Source organism: Ornithodoros turicata, chromosome 10 (genome assembly GCF_037126465.1).
Source record: "Ornithodoros turicata isolate Travis chromosome 10, ASM3712646v1, whole genome shotgun sequence".
In the NCBI taxonomy this organism is placed as follows: domain Eukaryota; kingdom Metazoa; phylum Arthropoda; class Arachnida; order Ixodida; family Argasidae; genus Ornithodoros; species Ornithodoros turicata.
In genome coordinates this window covers 17677950-17697287 of record NC_088210.1, presented here as the reverse complement: position 1 = coordinate 17697287, position 19338 = coordinate 17677950, and the positions used below count along the sequence as shown (strand labels likewise).

Genomic DNA, 19338 nt, shown 5'->3' with positions numbered 1-19338 from the left:
GTACGTTGGGTGTCTCATTTTTTCTTTTTTTCTTGAAGACCGTTAAAATGCAACTTGGGCGGAGCTCATAAAACCCGATGCCAAACGAAGTGTGGGGCCCTGTCTCCGCGAGTGATGAATGCTAAAGGGTGAAAGCACCGGGATGAAAGTTATGGATGAGTCACACATGAATCATGTGCGACAGAAAATAGAAACACTTAGGGGCTCTTCTAAGTGGTGCTCAGTTCGCTGTCGTGGATTAGAGGCGGTGGCATGAGCACATGTCTCGCTCGCTCTACATATCCAACGTGTCGTATGTTTTTAAGAGACTGTAATCCGTTTTTTTTAATAATTTATTTCTATGTTTTGATATGTTGCCCGGGTGCATATTCATCTGCGGTTAGGGCAATTATAGGTCCTTTTCAGAACTCCGTGCGTCACGGTCTTCAAATGTTTGTGGAGATCCTGACGACCACAGGCTTGCTCCAAAAGTATGCTGTGTTTTCCAATGACCATCGGTGCCCCTTTCGGGGCTTTTTTCTTCATTTGTTCGGTAAACTATTACTGAACTTATTTCACTTCATTCTAATATCAATCACCTCATGTATCACATGTAATAGAGCTGGTTCAGCGGTGCAACATCCCACATCATCATCTGTTTGTTGTTGTTATTGCGGATAGTTAAATGAACTAACTGTGCATATTTGACGCTACAAAATATCAGTTTGACCTTGTCGTGCCATGGTTGTACTAGTTCTGATGCTGCTGCTATTGTAACTACTGTTTGTATTGCGTCTTTCAAGTTTTCTCACATATGAACAGAAGAAAAATTGTGCCACCCTGTGACAGTGTCTGTGACTCCGTGTGATATCCGTGTGCTCACACGAGCGGCATTCCCCGGAATACTCCAGCGGAAGACGCCTACCGTCGTGTCGCGGCAAGATATATTTCGTAGCAGACGACAGACGATATATTCCATAGCAGACGACAGGCCCGATAGTATCGTCTGCTACGTGCGCAGTATACGCCGCGTTTGCAGTCTTTTGCTTTTTCTTCCATCAGAATATTCCATGAGGGACTCCAGGTCGAAGTTTTTAGAAGAAAATAAAAGCATCCTTTGCAAATATCGGCCTCTCTTGACCTCAGCAAGTTTTCTAGAATTGGATTAGAAGCCGGCCAACTACACTCTAAAAACAGAACTTCACCTCATAGCACGCAGTGCTCTAACAATTGCCACGAATGATTGGGTTGTCGCTTGATTTGAAGAGCGATGGGGGCGTACGCCTTCTTTTTTTCTTTCTTTGCGTGGCAATTTGGATACCCAAATGTATAAATACAATGTCCCCGCGAGGGACATTAGACATTGCGGCCCGTACGTGAATGCAACACAGCAGAATGCGACTTAACTTCGAGTCCTCTCCTATCAGATAATGTCAACCAATCGAAGGACTCGCGAAGAGACGCTATATACGCTTCACGCCCCCCCCTTTTTTTTCCCCCTTCTTTCTTATCATCATCTCGCTTCTGTCACATTCGCGTAGCATGGCACATTACACAGTTTTAGTTTATCGCAAGCACAGTATACGAAAGCGATGCAGAAGCAGTCAAATGAAATATCAGCGATGCGGTTGATGCCACAGGCACTTCAAACGAATGAAGCGACTGGCTCATCATGTGTTCAGAACCGTTATCGTGAACACCTTCCGATGTTTCAGGCTGACAGAGTTATAAGGTTTACGGGATGGCTTTACTTGTCTCAAAGTTATCAGGCTCATGGCGTTCACTGTCTGATGGGAGGATACACTGTGACGTTCTACCGTACCAAGAAGATGCGCGCGAGTACCGTATACCATATCAACAACAACAAACACGGCACGCGGGTCTCCTCACTAAACAGGCCTCTCTTAACTGATGAACTCTTACTAGAAGACGCTCACGTTCCAAAGCCCTACCATCCGCAAGGACCGAATGAAAGTACCCGGCTGTAGGAGCAACACCCTGTTGTCCAATAGCACCAGAAACATCGGCAATGCTATTGATAGCGCCGTCGTCGGAAAGATGGATTCGAGTGCGGCTACCGAAACGCAAACTTTCTAACGGACAGAGACAGAGCAGGATGAACGAGCGTACCGAGGAATGCCGTCGTTAAGTGCGTCCGACTCCTGGAAGACTTCCCGAAGAGAGCTCACCCCCCCACGCAATTCCTCCTCGTAGTAGGTTTCTTTGCTAACTATGGCTTCTGCGTTGTGCTCTGTGTACACATGCTGCCATTAGCTGGAAGTTTGTTTGTCTGGCGCGTGCACTTGTTACTGTAACTCTTAAAAGATAACTGAAGACAAACCATTGCACAGAACGATACCGGCGCGGGGCGCACGCCTTTTTATGACAACTGACGGAACTGCATAAGTGTCACAAAAAGGCGCAAGCCTCCTGTTCTCAACGAATCAGGGGAGAGAATGATGTCGTTCATGACGATGGTTGGCTAGGAGTGTGTTAATGGACGCTGTCACGTGCTTTCTGTTTACGCCCAGAGACGTTATTTCAATTAAATTCGCAGCCAATTATTTGTAATTGATTTTTCTAGAAGGCACTTTCGCAGCCGTGAATCGATGCAAGTAACTTCCGGTTTTGTTCTGCCACGCAATCGAGTCGTCTATTCGAGAAAAAACAACAAAAAAACTTGCTGATGACGTTTTCTTATCATGTCTCCAAACAGTCATCTGTCGTCTCAACTTCAGTCGCACACGCCGCCAGGGTGCGGCACCTCATTGCGTCATCGTGAAACCGAAACCGCATATAAACATGCTGTTCACACTGCCGCGTTTGCGGTTGCGCTTGCGTGTTACGTTCGGAACACCCTTCCGGATGGAACGAAGCTATACGACAAAGACGCTGAACGCAGTCATAAACGCACTAATGTGAATCAGCCTTTATCATGATAAAATGCTTTTAAATAAATAAATAAATAAATCATAAAAAGTGCGACGCCCTGTCGGAACGAAATTTTGCGTTTGGTATCAACCGTTTCTTGCTCTGACTCGCGTAGTCATGTTTTGCTGCATTCGGTGCTATCTGTACTATAGTGCAACCACGTAGTATCTTTTATTTTGCCCGAACGGAAGTGCGCAACATTTCAAGCGTAGGTTGGAGGTGCCTTTCCTTTCTTTGTTTCGTTTCAAAGAAATTCTCACGGCGGAGAAGCTCTTGACGGGGTTTAGTTCCTTCGCAATCTTTCACTCTAAAAACCTGGAACATACACACACACACAAAAAAAAAGAAAAAAAAACCGGACAAGACGAGCGTACGGTACATAAATCTTTTTGCTCGCTCGAGCGGAAGAGGTTTATTAATAATGTCACCGTTTAGCGAAGCCTGGATGCTCTGGCAAGCTTCGGAAGCCCGACGACTGTCTCCCGAATGAGAGCTCGATTTATCAGTTGTCACGCCGAATGAGTGGCTCGTTAGTTTTCGGCCCAGAGCGCCACCGCCGTCCGTCCCGGCTGTCAGAAGGGGGTCTTAGCAGATGGGGGGGGGGGGGGGTGAAGTCACTTATATGTGCGAGGCAAACATTGTCACTGATCGGCGAGGTGCCGGAAACAGAATCGTGAGTCGTGCTACAACAATGATGGGAAACGACTGCATGGTTGCATTTATTAATTCCAAGCTACTGATCGATCCTTATAGGTCGCGAGTTTGAACTCTGTTGACGACGCGAGAAACTTGGTTACGTGGTATATACCAGGTTGCTCCGCGACGTGACATGGGGTTTCGGTAACCTCGTCAAAAATTGTAATAGGAAAGCACGCTAAGAAAAAAATATATGTATTTATCTGTCGATGCGCTATTTTACAAAATTATTATAGAGAGAAATTTAATTTCTCGAGTCGAACTCTGATTCTTTAAGCCTAACCGCTTGCATTTTATTCTGACTACATCCTTCGTGGACTTAACGACGTTCTTATATTTTTTTTCCACTTACGTATAACGCTTTTTATTTATTTTTTTTTTTTTTTCGGGAATGGAGAAGCGAAGTTGAAGAGTTACGCTACGACGATATACGATATCTGATATAACGGTAACAGCTGCAAAAAAAGAAAGAAAAGAGGACAGAAATGGAAACCTGCGATCCGTTCCCTGTCAAAAAGCGACACGAGAAGGGCATGGACTTCAGTTTCGTTTTCGGTACTTTTGTTGATAACGGCGTATCGCCCCTGGCGATGAAACTCCCCATTCATCGTCTCATAATAAAGTTGTTGTTGGGCAGCGAGGTCACGACGCAGCGGTTACCTGTCATAATGGAGAGTTTTAGTACATCGTACGCTATCGCCTTTGCGTTCGTAGGAGATAGCGTTGGTCATTCTGCGCACGCGCAAGACACAATCAGGGCCTTTCGCGTTGCGCAGAACCACCACGCTATCCTTTACGTACTATACGAAACGGCGACGGCGCGAAGAGTTGGGTAAATCCGCAACGCGCTTCCCGGTCCTGGCAAGTGAACGTTACTTTAACTTGGTAAATTTTCGATTTTAGTTCAAGAAATAAGACGTCTTTTAATGAATATTCGGGAAAAAAATTACTTGCAGGCTGCAGCGCGTGGCAAAATTTCTCAAAAGACAAGTCCCGTGCGCCCTGCGTTTTTCCATAGCACGCGTTTTCTATTACTTTTGTTTTCTTTTTATTATTTTTGCGTGGTTACTCAAACATCCTGTATATTAAATGTGTTTTGTGAGAAATTTCTCACTCCTCAAAGAGACTTACGTTTTTCTGTCTTTGTGAAAGAAACCCCGTGCGTGACCCCAAATAATTGCTGGATAGAAGCAGGCCTCGGATGTGTCTTCGCCATCTTTGTCGTGGGCAAATGGTGGTTCAGGATGTCGGCCACTCCCGGAGGCATCGACCTGCGATAACATACTTATTCCAATCGATTCGTGCCATCCAATCCAATCTAATCCAATGAAATCCAATCCCTAATCCGCTTCCCTAGTCTTCCCTATAGTGTCTGCTTTTTTCGTTCTGTATCTTTGCCACCGGCTCGCATGCCTTTACAGCGGTAGCTGTTAAAGGTCTTGGGGAAATCGCTGTGGCTGTATCACAAAACCCTCGGGTTAGGGTTCGGTGATGCAAAACAAGTTAAAACGATCTAAAACTAATAGAAGCAGTTTTGACATGCTCAGAGATGGGTACGTTGTCCCGAAAACTGTCCCGATTTTTCCTGGCCGCTTTTGTACCAATTTTAGTAATATTTTTGTCCGGCTAATCCCAGCTCTACACATGACCACTCACTTCACAGATCACTAGGCAGTACTCGTCACTCTAAGGTAGTTGTGCATATATCGGCAATAAAATTGTCAACATACACACACACACACAGCAGCTACCGCTGAAATTCCCGATACACAACCGTAACCGTCCTGTAACTTTTTAAACCGTTCTTTCATATGTACCCCGTTGTACCCACGCGTTCATTTATTCCTCCGTGAGGTACAGTAGGCACAAGTATGTCATGAAACTCACCAGTCATCCGCATCACAGTCTCGGAAGCCCTTGGCAAAAGGATTGCTCGCGATCTTCAGCTGCGTAATCTGCAATTTAGAGGAAAGCACTGTGAGCACGCACACCGACATTGTCTGATCTGTACGTCACCAGAAACGTTATTTACATACAGTATCTGCACGAAATGTGTAGACGCACCCTCCTTACACAGAATATACGTCCGGCACGCACAGGGTGGACGGGTGTTGTGAAGCTTAAAGATATCGCAACTCATAAAATAAGTTTATTCGGTAGCGTAGGCGTAGACGACTCTAACGTCGCAGTTTCCATCCCAATCGCTCTCATGGTTCTTTTAGAAAATCAAAATTTCGAATTGTGAGCAACACTGTGCCGAAGTAGACAGCGGTTTCGCATTTGTCGCCAAGTACGGCGGCAAAACTACATTGCATGCGCATAACACTGGGTCTACAACGCAGCGACGTCTACCGTCTGCTGCACGGGTACGAAACCGTGTATTCACACGAGCGACATCCTCACGAAATATTCTAGTGGAAGAAAAAGCGAAAACACTGCTCACATTGCCGAAGTTCCGTCCCGTGTTACGTTGAGCATTCGCACGGTGCGGAATAACGGGAGTGCCGTACTGCGCGTTTAGCAGACGACACTTAGCAGTCGACACCGTCAGCGTGTTTTCCTGTCGTCTGCTACGGAATATCTTGTGGCTGTGTAGCAGGATGTTCCCCACGGTTAGCAGTGTATGTGAAAACACGATGTTGAGCGCTCGCGCTCATGTGCCAGCAGAAAGCTATGGCACTTTTCGCATCTTCCGCTTCTGGGGGAATGTCGCTCGTGTGAATACACGGAAAATCACAACAAAAATTGCTGGACACTCGAGCGCCAGTGTTGCCCGCTAAAATGAGCCGTTGTTTCACACCAGGAGTCGCCCCGACAGGTTTTATCGCAATTTTGGTTCGCAATTTGGCAGTTTTCTTGCTTTCCCTCCATTGTCCACTCGTGTCTGTGTTTCTGCACCCAGAGACCCTGAACTGAAAGAAAAAGCTCCAAACAACCCTCCTGGACGGCACGGAGAGCAATGCTCGGTGATTTACCGTCCCGAAGTAACAGCACCGTGGATACGCGTTCCTCCTTCGTGAGGCAGGACAGACAGGGCAGGGTTTCTGCTTGAGCCTTACAAATTACTCGGGTCTTGTCGGTATCGAATATCGTCTGCCCAGCTTCATACTCTTCCCCCAAGGCTCGTAAATGCCAGGACGACTGCCCCGTGTACGCGCAGTCATCTCTGTTTGTTTAGCCTTGGTGCTTGTATTCGAGCGATAATTTCTCTGTGGCATTTTCTCGAACTTCCCTTCGCTTTATTTTATTTATTTTTTTGGTAACCGTGCTCTTTCTTGTGGTGCACATGGTTGTGTACGTATAAGGTTGTCGATCCCATGGAGGATTGTCTGTTGTTTGTTAAAACGGTCGGATCTGGCATGTGTTTTTCTTTTTTTTTTTGCTTTATTTGCTCGGTGGTGCGCCATATGTTGTATGCTCCCGTAAGCAGCTCATTATACCAGTTCCAAGAAAATGTTACGTTGTTACAAAAAAAAAAAGAAAAAGCCAATTTGCTCCACGTGGTATTACTTCCTCATTGCGCCGTTAGGGGCGACGGTCCATTCAGGTGATAGTGATGGTGATATGAGCAGCTTGCTGTTTTACTCTGAAAACAGGACTTCACCGCACCACACTATCGTGCAGCGCCACGACTGTAGCCGAGATAAGAGAGTTCGAATGAAAATTGAATTTGGTACAATCTGATGAGGGTCATCACATCACATCACATCACATTTAAAACAGAACTTCACTGGTGGTGGTAGTGGTGATGGTGAAAGGGCTTGCTAGGTGGTTTGCTAGGAGAACTTCACTGCAACGCTCCTAGCAAACCACCATTCCGAATGACGTTCTCTCCTCTGATCTGCTGAAAACAGGAGGCGTGCGCCTTTTTGTGACGTTTATGTAGACACGTGGATTGTTACAAAAAGGCGTACGCCTCGCGCTTTCCACATATCAGGAATGATAGCGGCATGTCCTTTTCACTGTCCAACTGTCATTTAGATGTGAATGACAATTGGTTATGAACACGTTATGCTGGTGAAGTTTTATTTGTGCACTCTTAAAAATGAACTTCACCGCATAGCACGCTGCTAGCCAACCATAATCTCGAATGATATCGTTATCTGCCCTGATTTGTTCAAAACGGGAGGCGTACGCCTTTTTTGTGACAATTACGAAAAGCACAAGTGTCACAAACAAAGGCGTACGCCTCCATTTTTCAACAAATTAGGGCAGATAACGATATCATTCGAGGTGATGGTTGGCTAGGAGCGTGCTATGAGGTGAAGTTCATTTTTAAGAGTGTATAGGCAGACACTCGCGAAGATAAGACATCGTCGAGAGAGTACTTCTTCAGAAACCTGGCAGTGCACCCGCTTCCGTGACAGGCGCGTCTGGCATGCGACGCCGCCGCAGCTGCGACTGGAAGTTTGCGCGTCCTCTGACCCTGGCGAGTCGCGATCATTTCTCTTCCGTCGTATATGTGCCAGGAGTAGAGGAGGTATTCACTTTTGTTTCTCCTTCGTCGCAGTGGAATGTTTGGATGATCCAGAACTATACAAACATTCGCACAGTAGAAATCTTTTTTTGTGTTCTCGAAGTCGGTGCTCGGCGTTTTGTTCTGCTATCCATATTTTACTTGTCCTCGTCGCGCACTTTCGTTGAACTTACAAAAAGTTCGGAATGTCGTACGCGAGCCGTTTCCAGTGCTGTGGGGTAAATTTCTGGTTCAGGGGAGTAATCACAGCTGGGGAGTAATTACTATTTAGGGGAGTAAGTGTTTATTTAGGGAAGTAAGGGAGGAGTGTTGTAATTACAGGGATGTGGCAACCGAATCCCCGAGATTCGGGAATCCGGATCCTAGTGCCCAAAATGACGAACCGAATCTTTCGAATCCACCAACCACGTTTATTCCTTTCTTTTTCAAATTGGCGCCTCCGGAGTCCGCCGAAAGCCTCATTGACCGACGGGTGTTTTCTCGTTTCTTTGTTTACATTGCTCTGGACTGAAAGAGTTCAGACAGGAACTGTTACATTACAAGTTTAAAAGTAATATGGTTTTGCTTTTGATTGTTGCTTTAGCTTTATGGAAATAATTCCGGCTCGAGAATTAAGGTATTTCTTGTAGTCGATGAACGATGTGTTAAATAAATGAACTATATGGGTATATTTTCTCCCGAACCTAAACTATTATGTTTCTTCTTTCTTCTTCTTTTTTTTCCATTAAACAAATGTATCATATTCTTCTTCAAAACACTTTTCAGTAGAAGTTTTTTTTAGCTTTTTAAACTGTTTTTAAAGAAAGGATTCGAGATTCGTAATATTCGTGGATTCGCTGAGCCTTCCTTGGATTCGGATTTGCAAAATTATTGATTCGTCTCCATCTCTAGTAATTACTCCCCGATATACGGCATTTTTTTATCGACAGAAGACGGGTGTGTCGGTAGATGCTCATATCGCTCATTGATATTTAATTACCATAAATGCGGGACAGTGACGCATACTGCCAGGGTTGCTAAAATGTCTCGGTCAATATCCTAGTAGGGGTAAGAGTACGCTCGTGCGTCTGAATTACTGGAGCAAATGACAGGTAACATCACCTGGCATCCAAGTACGCATCATTCAGCTACCGTTACACCCTTATTTGAAGTTGACGATAACATTTCCTTGAGGATGAGGAACAGCACGAAAAGGCGATGCGGTATACACTCTTAAAAATGAACTTCACCGCATAGCACGCTCCTGGCCAACCATAACCTCGAATGATATCGTTATCTGCCCTGATTTGTTGAAAACGGGAGGCGTACGCCTTTTTTGTGACAATTATGAATAGCATAAGTGTCACAAAAAAGGCGTACGCCTCCCGTTTTCAACAAATCAGGGCAGATAACGATATCATTCGAGATTATGGTTGGCTAGGAGCGTGCTATGCGGTGAAGTTCATTTTTTAGAGTGTAGTCTTCGTCAACTTCGTCATCAACTGCAACTTCATCAACCTCGTCAACTTCAACGTGGTGGTGATAGGGCTCGCCGTTGTCGGCCTTCACACAGGTGGGTAACGTCACGACTGAAGCCCTGGGGGAATGTGCGTCCTGGGCCGACTTCTACGTGAACTATGTCGGCATATGTCTGAAAGCGTCTGCGGAACTTCAACTTCAAGAAATTACGTGACAAAGTTACTTCTGCAATATTAATTTTGAGTTATTTGTCCTATGATTCGTTTGTCTGTCGTAATGGTAACTGGAGGAGACGTACACGTAAGGTGTATATCAGCCTCGTTTGTCTGTCGTCTTCGTCATTTCTTTGTAATGTCGGAACAAAATGAACCAAGTCTTACCCTGTGGTTCTGATACGCAGTGACCGCCGTGAATTTCGTTTCTGGAAACACGAAGGCTTTGAAGTTCTCCGTCTTGGAAGCATCTTCTCCCTTGGGGTTGACATACACTACATGAAACCTTGGCTGGTATCGGTGCATCGAGTTCAGTATTATCTGCGTGGACGAAAAGACTCTATTATTCATGAAGGACTCACGATGTACAAAATCTAACGGCGCCGTTGATTCCGTTAGTGAACAGTGGACGAGCTGAGCTCCACACTCTAAGAAAAAAGGGTGTGGAAAGGTGGTAACTTCTATAGTTACCGCTTAGTTTCAAATAGCATCTGATAAAGGGTATGACAGGGTGGCAAAAGCAATTGTCATATACCCAAATTGCTACAAAAAGGCGTACGCCCCCGTCGCTCCCCGAAAAAGTCGCACCAGAAAAAGGACTACAGAAAAATCGCGCCTTTTTTACTGGTCTTCACATTCCAGGCAGAAGTAACCGACTTTTTTTCTCTTCAACGCAAACACCAATCCGGACAATTCTCACATGCAATAAAGCTGACATGTAGAGCCACCTATGAGTGAAGTTTCAAGCGCATGGAGCAACACGTCTCTGAGACAGGCGCCGTCGAGCAAAAAAATGTCGCATCCTGCCCCACCTTCACTGCAAAACGTGCTCCTAGCCAACCATCAACCCAAATGTCCTCCTCCCTGTTTTGTCGAGAACAGGAGGCGTACGTCTTTGTGTGACACTCATGCGGTTGCTGCCACAAAAAGTCAGCTGCCACAAAAAGGCGTACGCCCCACGCTTTCCATAGATAATGAAATTTTTAGACTAAATTAATGAAATGGTAAGGTATCATTCTGCGCTATGGTTGGCATCCAGCATGTTATGTGGTGAAGCTGTCTTTTAAGGGATTATAATTTAAAAAATTTCTACACTCTTAAAAACGAACTTCACCGCATAGCACGCTCCTAGCCAACCACCATCTCGAATGATATCGTTATCTGCACTGATTTGTTGAAAGCGGGAGGTGTACGCCTCAGTTCTTGTGACACTTATTCTGCTTATAATTGCCACAAAAGGGCGTAAGCCTCTTGTTTTCAACAAATCATGGCATATAACGATATCATTCGAGAGTATGGTTGGCTAGGAGCGTGCTATGCGGCTGTTTTTAGAATGTACTTAATTGTTTTGCTTCGTTGCCCCACCTCATGATCGTCTCTTTATCTGTGTGCTTCGTTGCATGCGTTCTCAGACACCTTTCCCGCGAATGTATGACATGAATGATGACGTACATGCCCGTTGTCATCCATCTGGTTGTTTGTGAGCTTGAGCTTATCGAAGGACACCACTTGCTTTGTCCACTGCGCCCCTTTGGCTGGCGAGTCCGGATGAACGTGGATCCGCGGAGGCATGTTGGGATCCGCCTTGCCCGCCACCATCCAACTGGAGCTGTTACGTGATCGAAAACGGGAATTCACGAGATGCATAGGATCCACCTTATACGACTTGGTCTTGGTCTACCGCGTTGCTGAGGCGAACGCTTACCTATGGAAGGCGTACCTGTACCTCTTGTCATCCACGGGTACGAAGTCCATCATGAGCATGTAGTCCCCGTGGGGATCCAGACCGTAAAGTTTCACTTGGAACGTGGGGAACATCCTCCTGTGGCAAACAAATGAGAGAACTTCCTGTGAAGTCGGCCTAGGACGCTCTATCAACCCGAAGCAGTATGCCCGCCCGTGGCAACAAGGCAGATCTCTCGATATACGCGTATCGAGAAAGAGGGAGAAGGTGCACTTGGAAATGTTTAACCCGTTAAAAAAAACGTAACGAAAGGAAAAAAAAAAACAAAAGCACGAGCAACGCAGTGTTTACAATAATATTTCCTTAATATATACCAATAAGAAATAATGAAATAAATAATAAATGCTTAATAATGGTCTTAATGTCTTTCGTGCGCTACCACACTGACAGTCATAAAGGGGCACAAAAGTTCAACAATTTATTCTCGGGGTGTGAAAGATGGCGTTACCTTGACAGGAACACAAAAGGAACGGGATTCATACGTTGCGTCGTTCGTGGTTTATGATCGATAGAAGAAAAAAAAGAAGAAAAGAAAAACGCGATTTACGCGACAATGCGGAGCGGCCTGTCACCGGTCTCCTCAAATGCTCTCCCGCCATGATTGGACAAATCGTTTTGAGGAGATCCAATGAGAGCCCTCTCCGTACTGCAGGCCTTCTTGAGAAGGAGAGGAAAAGCGGAAACTGGGGTTTCTTTCGCTCATATAGTTCACGAATGACGGAACGGATTAATGCCGTTCCTTTTGTGTTGCTATAAAGGTAACGGCGTACTAACATTGCATTTTCGGCGTGTAGGCTACGTTTTATTTTAGTTGCATCACACGTGGATTTTACTATGTATGTGGACCGCATCATCATCTGGGCATTTAACTGCCATTACAAAAGAACTTGTGGCGGGACTTCCGTAAATAATGGCATTCCAGATTCGAATGAGATGTAATGTGATTTTTCGTGTCGTTTATTTCATGTCATCTTTCGCGAGTGTTTAGTTCTCATTTCTTTACTTTTTTTTCTTGTTTGCTTTTTTTTTTGGGGGGGGGGGGCAACTTGCCGCCCTTCCCGGTAGGCAGACCGCCTTTCTAGTAAACGCTCCCCACCCCCCACCCATGCGGCACTATAGTATTGCTGGGCTTCAGTTTTTTCTTTTATCTTGTTCAGGATATTTTCAATAATGAGTTCGGTACACATTGATATACTCGTAGTTTCCGAAATAGAACACAGTGGACCAATAAAAGCACCGAGCATTTACATGCACACACGCGGAACACGTTGCCTGAAAAAGAAAAAAGAAACGAGTTCCTCTCAAAGTTGCCACGGCGGTACCGAGTTAAGTTACTTAAGCAGTTACTTTAAGTTTTTTAAGTTAAGTTACTTACTTAAGTACCGAGTTAAGTTACAAATCACCAAACAAAAAAAGGAACTTAGTTACAGCAATGAGTTACTTGTAACGAGTTACCTCGAACTCTGCGTTGAATGGGGTTTTGCTTATTTTTTATGTTTAAATGGTCTCTATAGTAGCAAACCGTGCTTGTTACACGAAATATACGCATATTTGATGAGTTGCGCCAAATATAGAACTGTGTTGTTGAGAGGACGGTATAGTCAGCACAAACTATAGGGAACACTGTAGGAGTGACTCTATAGGCAACACCCATGTCAAAAAGCGCAGGGGAACTGGTGAGTAAAAGGAACCGTAAGGTGATCGCAAATCTGAAACCAGGGAGATTCAGATATCCCTAATGTTGTGAATTGACAACCGACTTTCTGCGAACAGATACCGGGCTGGCGTGTGATGACCTTGTGGGATCGGGTAGTCTTTACGTTGTTTCTAGATTAGTTGGTTGAGTCAATCTGATGTCATAAAAGCGTGTGTGTAAACTGTAATGTTCTCTTTCGGCAGTGTTGCAAGTCTTGAAGCCAGGATACAAAACCTAACAACCTGTGTGACGAGACCTAAAATACCTAATTTCTAAATGAAAACTTTAATATGAAGAATGGCGCAATAATAGGGTTAAATAATACATATTACTGAGAAACCTCGCAATATTGCATGATTTTGACGTCGGTAGGAGTCACACTGTCGTGAATAAAAGCCAAGTTTTTGGCGACCGTTAGACGTAGCAATGCGCAGCCACATCAGATCAGCAGAAATGGTTTGAATTTGGCTATTAGGTTAGTTTTCGGATATTAGGTTAGTTTAGCTTTGTTCTTGACAGCTCACCACGCTGTCGGGGGGCTCCCCATCAGCTGGGCACGCGCGCAACGCTATACGCTAGTGCCGCTTGGGATTTTGAACATAACCATGGGGCTCAGCCACAAGATATTGCGTAGCAGACGACAGGGTCGATGGTGTCGTCTGCTACGCGCGTAGCAGACGACACATCGGCCCTGCGCGAGTGCGCAGTTCTCCACTCCCGATATTCTTACGCTGTACTCCTGAGCAGGTTTCTTTTCCTTTTTTTTTTTTTTTCACTAGAATATTTCGTGGCGTTGTCGCTCGCGTGAAGACACGGATATTGTGTCTCTGTCGGCTATTTCTCTAAGAAAATGCTCCCGCTAAGAAAATGCTCCCGCCGATATTTGCGTATATGAGAGCGAGTCATGCCAACTTTCGACGAAACTCGCGGCTTCTCTTTTTGTATACCTGTCGCTGAAGGCGGTTAAATGAAGACGGATATCTTTCCACATGGATGTCGTAGCTGGCATTAAAGTGTACACTTCTGAAAGCATGATCCGTTCAATCACATTGCGTCCTTGGCCCGCGTTGCTAACGGGAGGCGAGTCTTCTCCAGATGGTAGTGATCGCGTCCCCGCAACCATCGCTCACTCTGTGACGCGGGTGCACGACGCCGTTGCCGCATCCGTATCCATACCGACCCCAGACGTTCATCTAACGACAGCTGCTTAGTTTGGGGTCATTTAATGGCGAAGCATCTTGCTCATGTACTGCGGGCATTCAATTGCGAATAGTCATCAGCGTCAACTGCCGTTGGTTTCGTCTGGTGTAATGAAAATTGAAATGGAGAATGTGGCGCTCGTGAAGAGTGCCGGATATTCCAGGTCGATTAAATATCCAGTAAAGTAAATAAAATGATAGTTACGATATAAAACATGAAAAGAAAACAGCAGTCCCGTGGTAAACTCAAGAACGGAACACACACACGTCACATGTTACAGTGAAATGACAGTCACAGCACATCCACCAGCCTACAGTCTGTAAAAAGCTGCACTGAGGCCTGCAGGGCTTGGAATTGTTTGGTCGGGGGCTAAGGACCCAGGACCTTCACTGCATTAAAAGGGCAGCTTTCCAGTCGGGCTATAAGGTGGTCAACTGCCGCGATATGAAAGTATAACTTATTACTTGAGAAAAATCATATACACGAGATTTTTTTTAAAAAGCAGCAATACGCGGAGAGGAATAAAAAGATGGGGTTTAAAAGGATAAGCTTAACCGTTTAGTAAGAAATAAAGCGACACAGGTTTCTACAACATAAGTAGAACGGCAAGTGTCCTGACAAACGGTCGCTTTCTTTCGGAGAATTTGGGAATCCACAGCTGCTCGATCGCCCCCTTTCTGTGGTCAGAGAGCGGACGCTGGCACCAACTGGGCAGAGTTGCAAGTGAAGGCCATAAAAGTTATGTGAGAAGCTAGTGGTGTCCCCCGTTGGAGGGGCGACTCCTGCAATGTTGACGAGCAGTACTGTTTCCTTGAAGAAGTGGGCTCTGGGAACATTACATGGACGCGGAAGACGCATTCTGGGAAATGAATGCTGCGAGAATACATATGTGTTTTAAAATTGGTTGTTGGTTGGTGTCATTCTCGCTGCCGTTGCGGGAGCGATCCTTGGCCGGCAGTATATAGAACTCTACCCGAGAAACGTCATCATGACGTTGGTAGACAAACTGAAACCCAAAACAAATCGGAAGGGGAAGGCTGGATTCCACGAATGGGCATTTGTTCGCTGCCTCCTATTGAAAGAAAAGTACATTCTTAAAAATGAACGTCACCGCATAGCACGCTCCTAGCCAACCATAATTTCGAATGATATCGTCACCTTTCCTGATTTGTTGAAAACGGGGGGCGTACACCTTTTTTGTGACAATTATGAACAGCATAAGTGTCACAAAAAAGGCGTACGCCTCCCGTTTTCAACAATTCGGGGAAGATAACGATATCATTCGAGATTATGGTTGGCTAGGGGCGTGCTATGCGGTGAAGTTCATTTTTAAGAGTGTAGGACCGGAGGTCGCATCACTTTCAGGGACCATCGTAATCCCCTCAAGACCGTGGCTTTCGGGCGCGAACTTGTTCGCCTCTAGCTTCGAGCGTAGTTCAACTCTACCAAATTGGTGGCGCTGTCGAACGCTATGACGTCATTTGTTTACCACCAGGGAGAGGTCTATTGCCTCCTTCGAGAAAATGACTTTTGCGGTTTGTGGAACGAGCTCCGGCGTTTAACGCGCTCGTGGGAGCCTCCGCAAACAGCAGCTGTTGTAATTAATTTGTTCTGAGAATGTAATATTGCGGGAGCACGCGAAGTTATAGGTTGCTAGCTTCTGTGCCTTGTGGGTTGTCCCAACATGGGCGCGATACAGGGTCGGCGTCCTGTATTGGTCCAGACTGTGACGGGATACCTGCGTACGATGGTATAGTGGCATGGAGTATTATACGAACCGTTTGGAGAAAAAGCAACGCGTCCGCACCACCGAAAGCCGGAACCCTGGAGGCAATGGAACGTAAGGTTGCGTCCGGAACCGTGATCTACCAAGTCGTCGAAGGTGGACTCTGTCACCGAGAAGATGCCTCGGCGACGTCACAACGCTGGCGACCGTTGAAGCCGTGCTCCAGCGACGTCTGTCATCCGCGACCGACTGGCGTTCGACGCCGTCGACATCGCTGACAAGCTCCAAGGCATGGGTAATACCCCGAAGGAGGACACTGTGAAAGTTACCCCACGACGCCGACATCCGTCTGCTTTCAAAGTATTTGGGTGCTCGTCACTGCGAGGAGCTAGTCTATAGCCGCAGGTCGGGGTTTCGCTGCGCTACCGCTGGCTTAGTACGTGTGCCATACCCATTCCCGCTCTTCATACTCATCAAGGTGTCCCGCGAGTGACACACTTGCGGACACCGAGCAGGTCCTCCTCCACTGCGCACCCCACGAACCACAACGGTCCTGTTGGAGTTTGTCCGTATATAGGCAAGGTTGTAGCGCGTGCGCCCTGAGTTTGAGAGTGCACTCGGTCCTTGGGCCAGCGCATCTTTGGACCACGCATCGAAGATCTTGGACATAACCATATGGAGACCATGATTAGCATCACATTCTTTAACCGTTTCGCTCCTTTCAGCTAACAACCCACGAATGCAGAGCAGCAGGTATATCAGGTTTTGTGACCAATCCCTCTGCAATTTTTTTTTTTTTCATGTTCTTCCTCCTCTTCCCCATCGATCTGCATGCCTGTGGTTTTACAGCTGGGTTGTATATCGCTAGTATCGCACAGCTGGTAGTATACCGTAATACTGGGCCCTCTGTTCTTGAACACGTGCGTGTTTCGCGGAATATTGTACTGGAGGTATGCGCCGATTTGATTTGGATTTGTAGTTAAATCTAACGTGAAGACTGTGGACTTTATGTGGTTCCAGCAGTGTGTATGGAGCCGGCTACATCAGCTCACTTTTACCGCAAAGCGGTGGTTAACAGCACAAATCGGGGGGATTGGTGAGCTTAATGGTGTGATGACAGAATAAAAAATTGGCACTGAACTGTACTGCTTGACGACAATAAACATTGACTGTACTGCTTGATGACAATACACAAGGACTTACTGCTTGATGACAACAACACATGGCAAACCCCGAAGGGAGAGTTGTTATCTAGCATGTATAGAACTGTAAGGTATAGCGTCACCTTTTGTCCGAAAAAATATTTTACCACGCTGTACACGGCGATGCATATCAGACCTATAAGCTAAAAGAAGGTAGGTTTGCTAGGGGACAGTAAATAGCACTTCACCGCATTACTCGATAATAAAGCGAGGCAGTTTTTTCTTCTTTCTTTCTTTCTTTTTTTTTTTTCAAGTACAATGTCAATTCCAAAGCTGGGTCGACCATCACGCAGCAAAGCATCTTCTCTTCCGGCACACGTCTTCCATGTTTTAGAAACGCAGGAAGTCGATTGCCTTGAATATATACAGCTGCGTATCACGCCGGTAAATATGATACCTGACAGCGCTTGTTTGTTAGTATGTTATACAAAGTAAGAGCGCGGTATATTGTTCTTTCCCAACATGTGTGTGTGCGAGCGCATGCTTTTTTTATGCATACCGGGTTTCGATCCGCAAGGATATTTCACTTGCACAAACTTCATAATTTGTAGGATTCATTGCAAAAAAATACCAAAAAGAAATAGAAACCAGTCAGAGAAAAGCAAAATCAGAAAAGGAGAACTCAAACAATCTTATCGATATTACTGCACGACATAGAACCCTGATATTGGGGAAGAAAAGCAGACACGACAAGATCTCAAAACATTGCTGAATGTTTAATGACACAACCACAAAACACAAACTCATGGTGCCAGTGATCCCAGGTCCCCAACCTCAGGGTTCTAGTAATGCATTTACCCTAACCACCAGCTCGCCTGCTTTTTTTCGCCGTTTTATCGAGTACATTATAGCAAAACACATACACCGAAAACAAACTGCGTTCAATCGACGGCTGGTCGTGTTTTAATCGAATTTTACAGCTTCTCGGGTGTTGTATACAACGACACGCAACGTTTCCTTCCATATCTTTATGTCTATAAAGTCGATGCGGTTTCCAGTCGCCCCGTGGACCTCCCCTGTGAAAAACATCACTTTATTGCAAAGGATACAGCCCCTATGTCCTCCGCAATAAAGTGCATGGCGCAGTAAGTACATATAGATATAGTTCAAGTGGCTATGTATGGCCGTGGGAAATCCTTCTTTATCCTTTTTTTTAACCCTCACGTTGATATAGCGTGATATAACGTTGATATAGCGTTGATATAACGTATGATGCGAGCACCTGGTCGTATTGATTGATTGATTGAAATTAGAAAAATATGGAGACACGCGGGATAGGACCCGATCGTGTTATTTTGTGTTCGCGCGTAGCAATACCACGGGGCCCTTCGTTCCAATTAAAGCCTAATGAAGTAGCTAATAGCAAGCTGAATGAAGTAGCTAATAAAAGTTAATTAAGAACTGTACTCGTTTCGGTCGACGGCCATATGCTACGATATGACAGTGATCCCTCCCACGACCCTCTCCAGAGCTTATTTTATAAATATCAAATACACTATAAGCGATGTAACGTATACATATACGGTCCAGCAACGCGCCATTAATTCTCTCAACACACTGTTGACTGTACACGTACAGGCTAAACGGTGGGCTGTCGCCGCCATGTGTTATAATAAAGAGAACGGCAGAAAGACTATTATAGCGTATACACAGTGTTGAGAGCAGAGTTGCATTCGAATGGGAGTTACCGTACGGAAAATTTCGTTCACTATAGAGCGTCGTACATTTTGAGACACACAAGAGAAATCGAACGACATGTTCACGTCCCGTTTCAGTTACACGATGACGTAAGCACGAGCTACAGCTGTGCCGGGCCTTCCAGAGGAGACTTTGTAGAGGCAACGCCAGCTAGAAACAAGACCTGAAGGGGGTTGAGACCACGACCTATACTAGATTGTAACGACCATGTCATAATCGGCAACCCCTATGAGGAGCCCGTCCGCACGATCCGCTAGGGGCGCTACTCATCGGCCCACGAGATCTATATCGTGATTGGACAATGGAAATTTGAATTTTG

At 45.6% G+C, this 19338-nt stretch overlaps 1 protein-coding gene across 1 annotated transcript in view; it reads right to left on the bottom strand.

The window, feature by feature from the left end:
* LOC135370749 (T-box transcription factor TBX1-like) overlaps nucleotides 1-19338 on the bottom strand; it is a 33911-nt gene that overhangs the window by 2364 nt on the left and 12209 nt on the right. Inside the window, exons 3-7 of the mRNA XM_064604571.1 lie at nucleotides 11459-11575; nucleotides 11206-11362; nucleotides 9922-10074; nucleotides 5494-5561; nucleotides 4738-4877 (exon numbers count right to left, since the gene is read on the bottom strand). Of these exons, the coding sequence (XP_064460641.1) occupies nucleotides 4738-4877; nucleotides 5494-5561; nucleotides 9922-10074; nucleotides 11206-11362; nucleotides 11459-11575 (635 nt within the window). The remainder of the gene's footprint in view (nucleotides 1-4737; nucleotides 4878-5493; nucleotides 5562-9921; nucleotides 10075-11205; nucleotides 11363-11458; nucleotides 11576-19338) is intronic.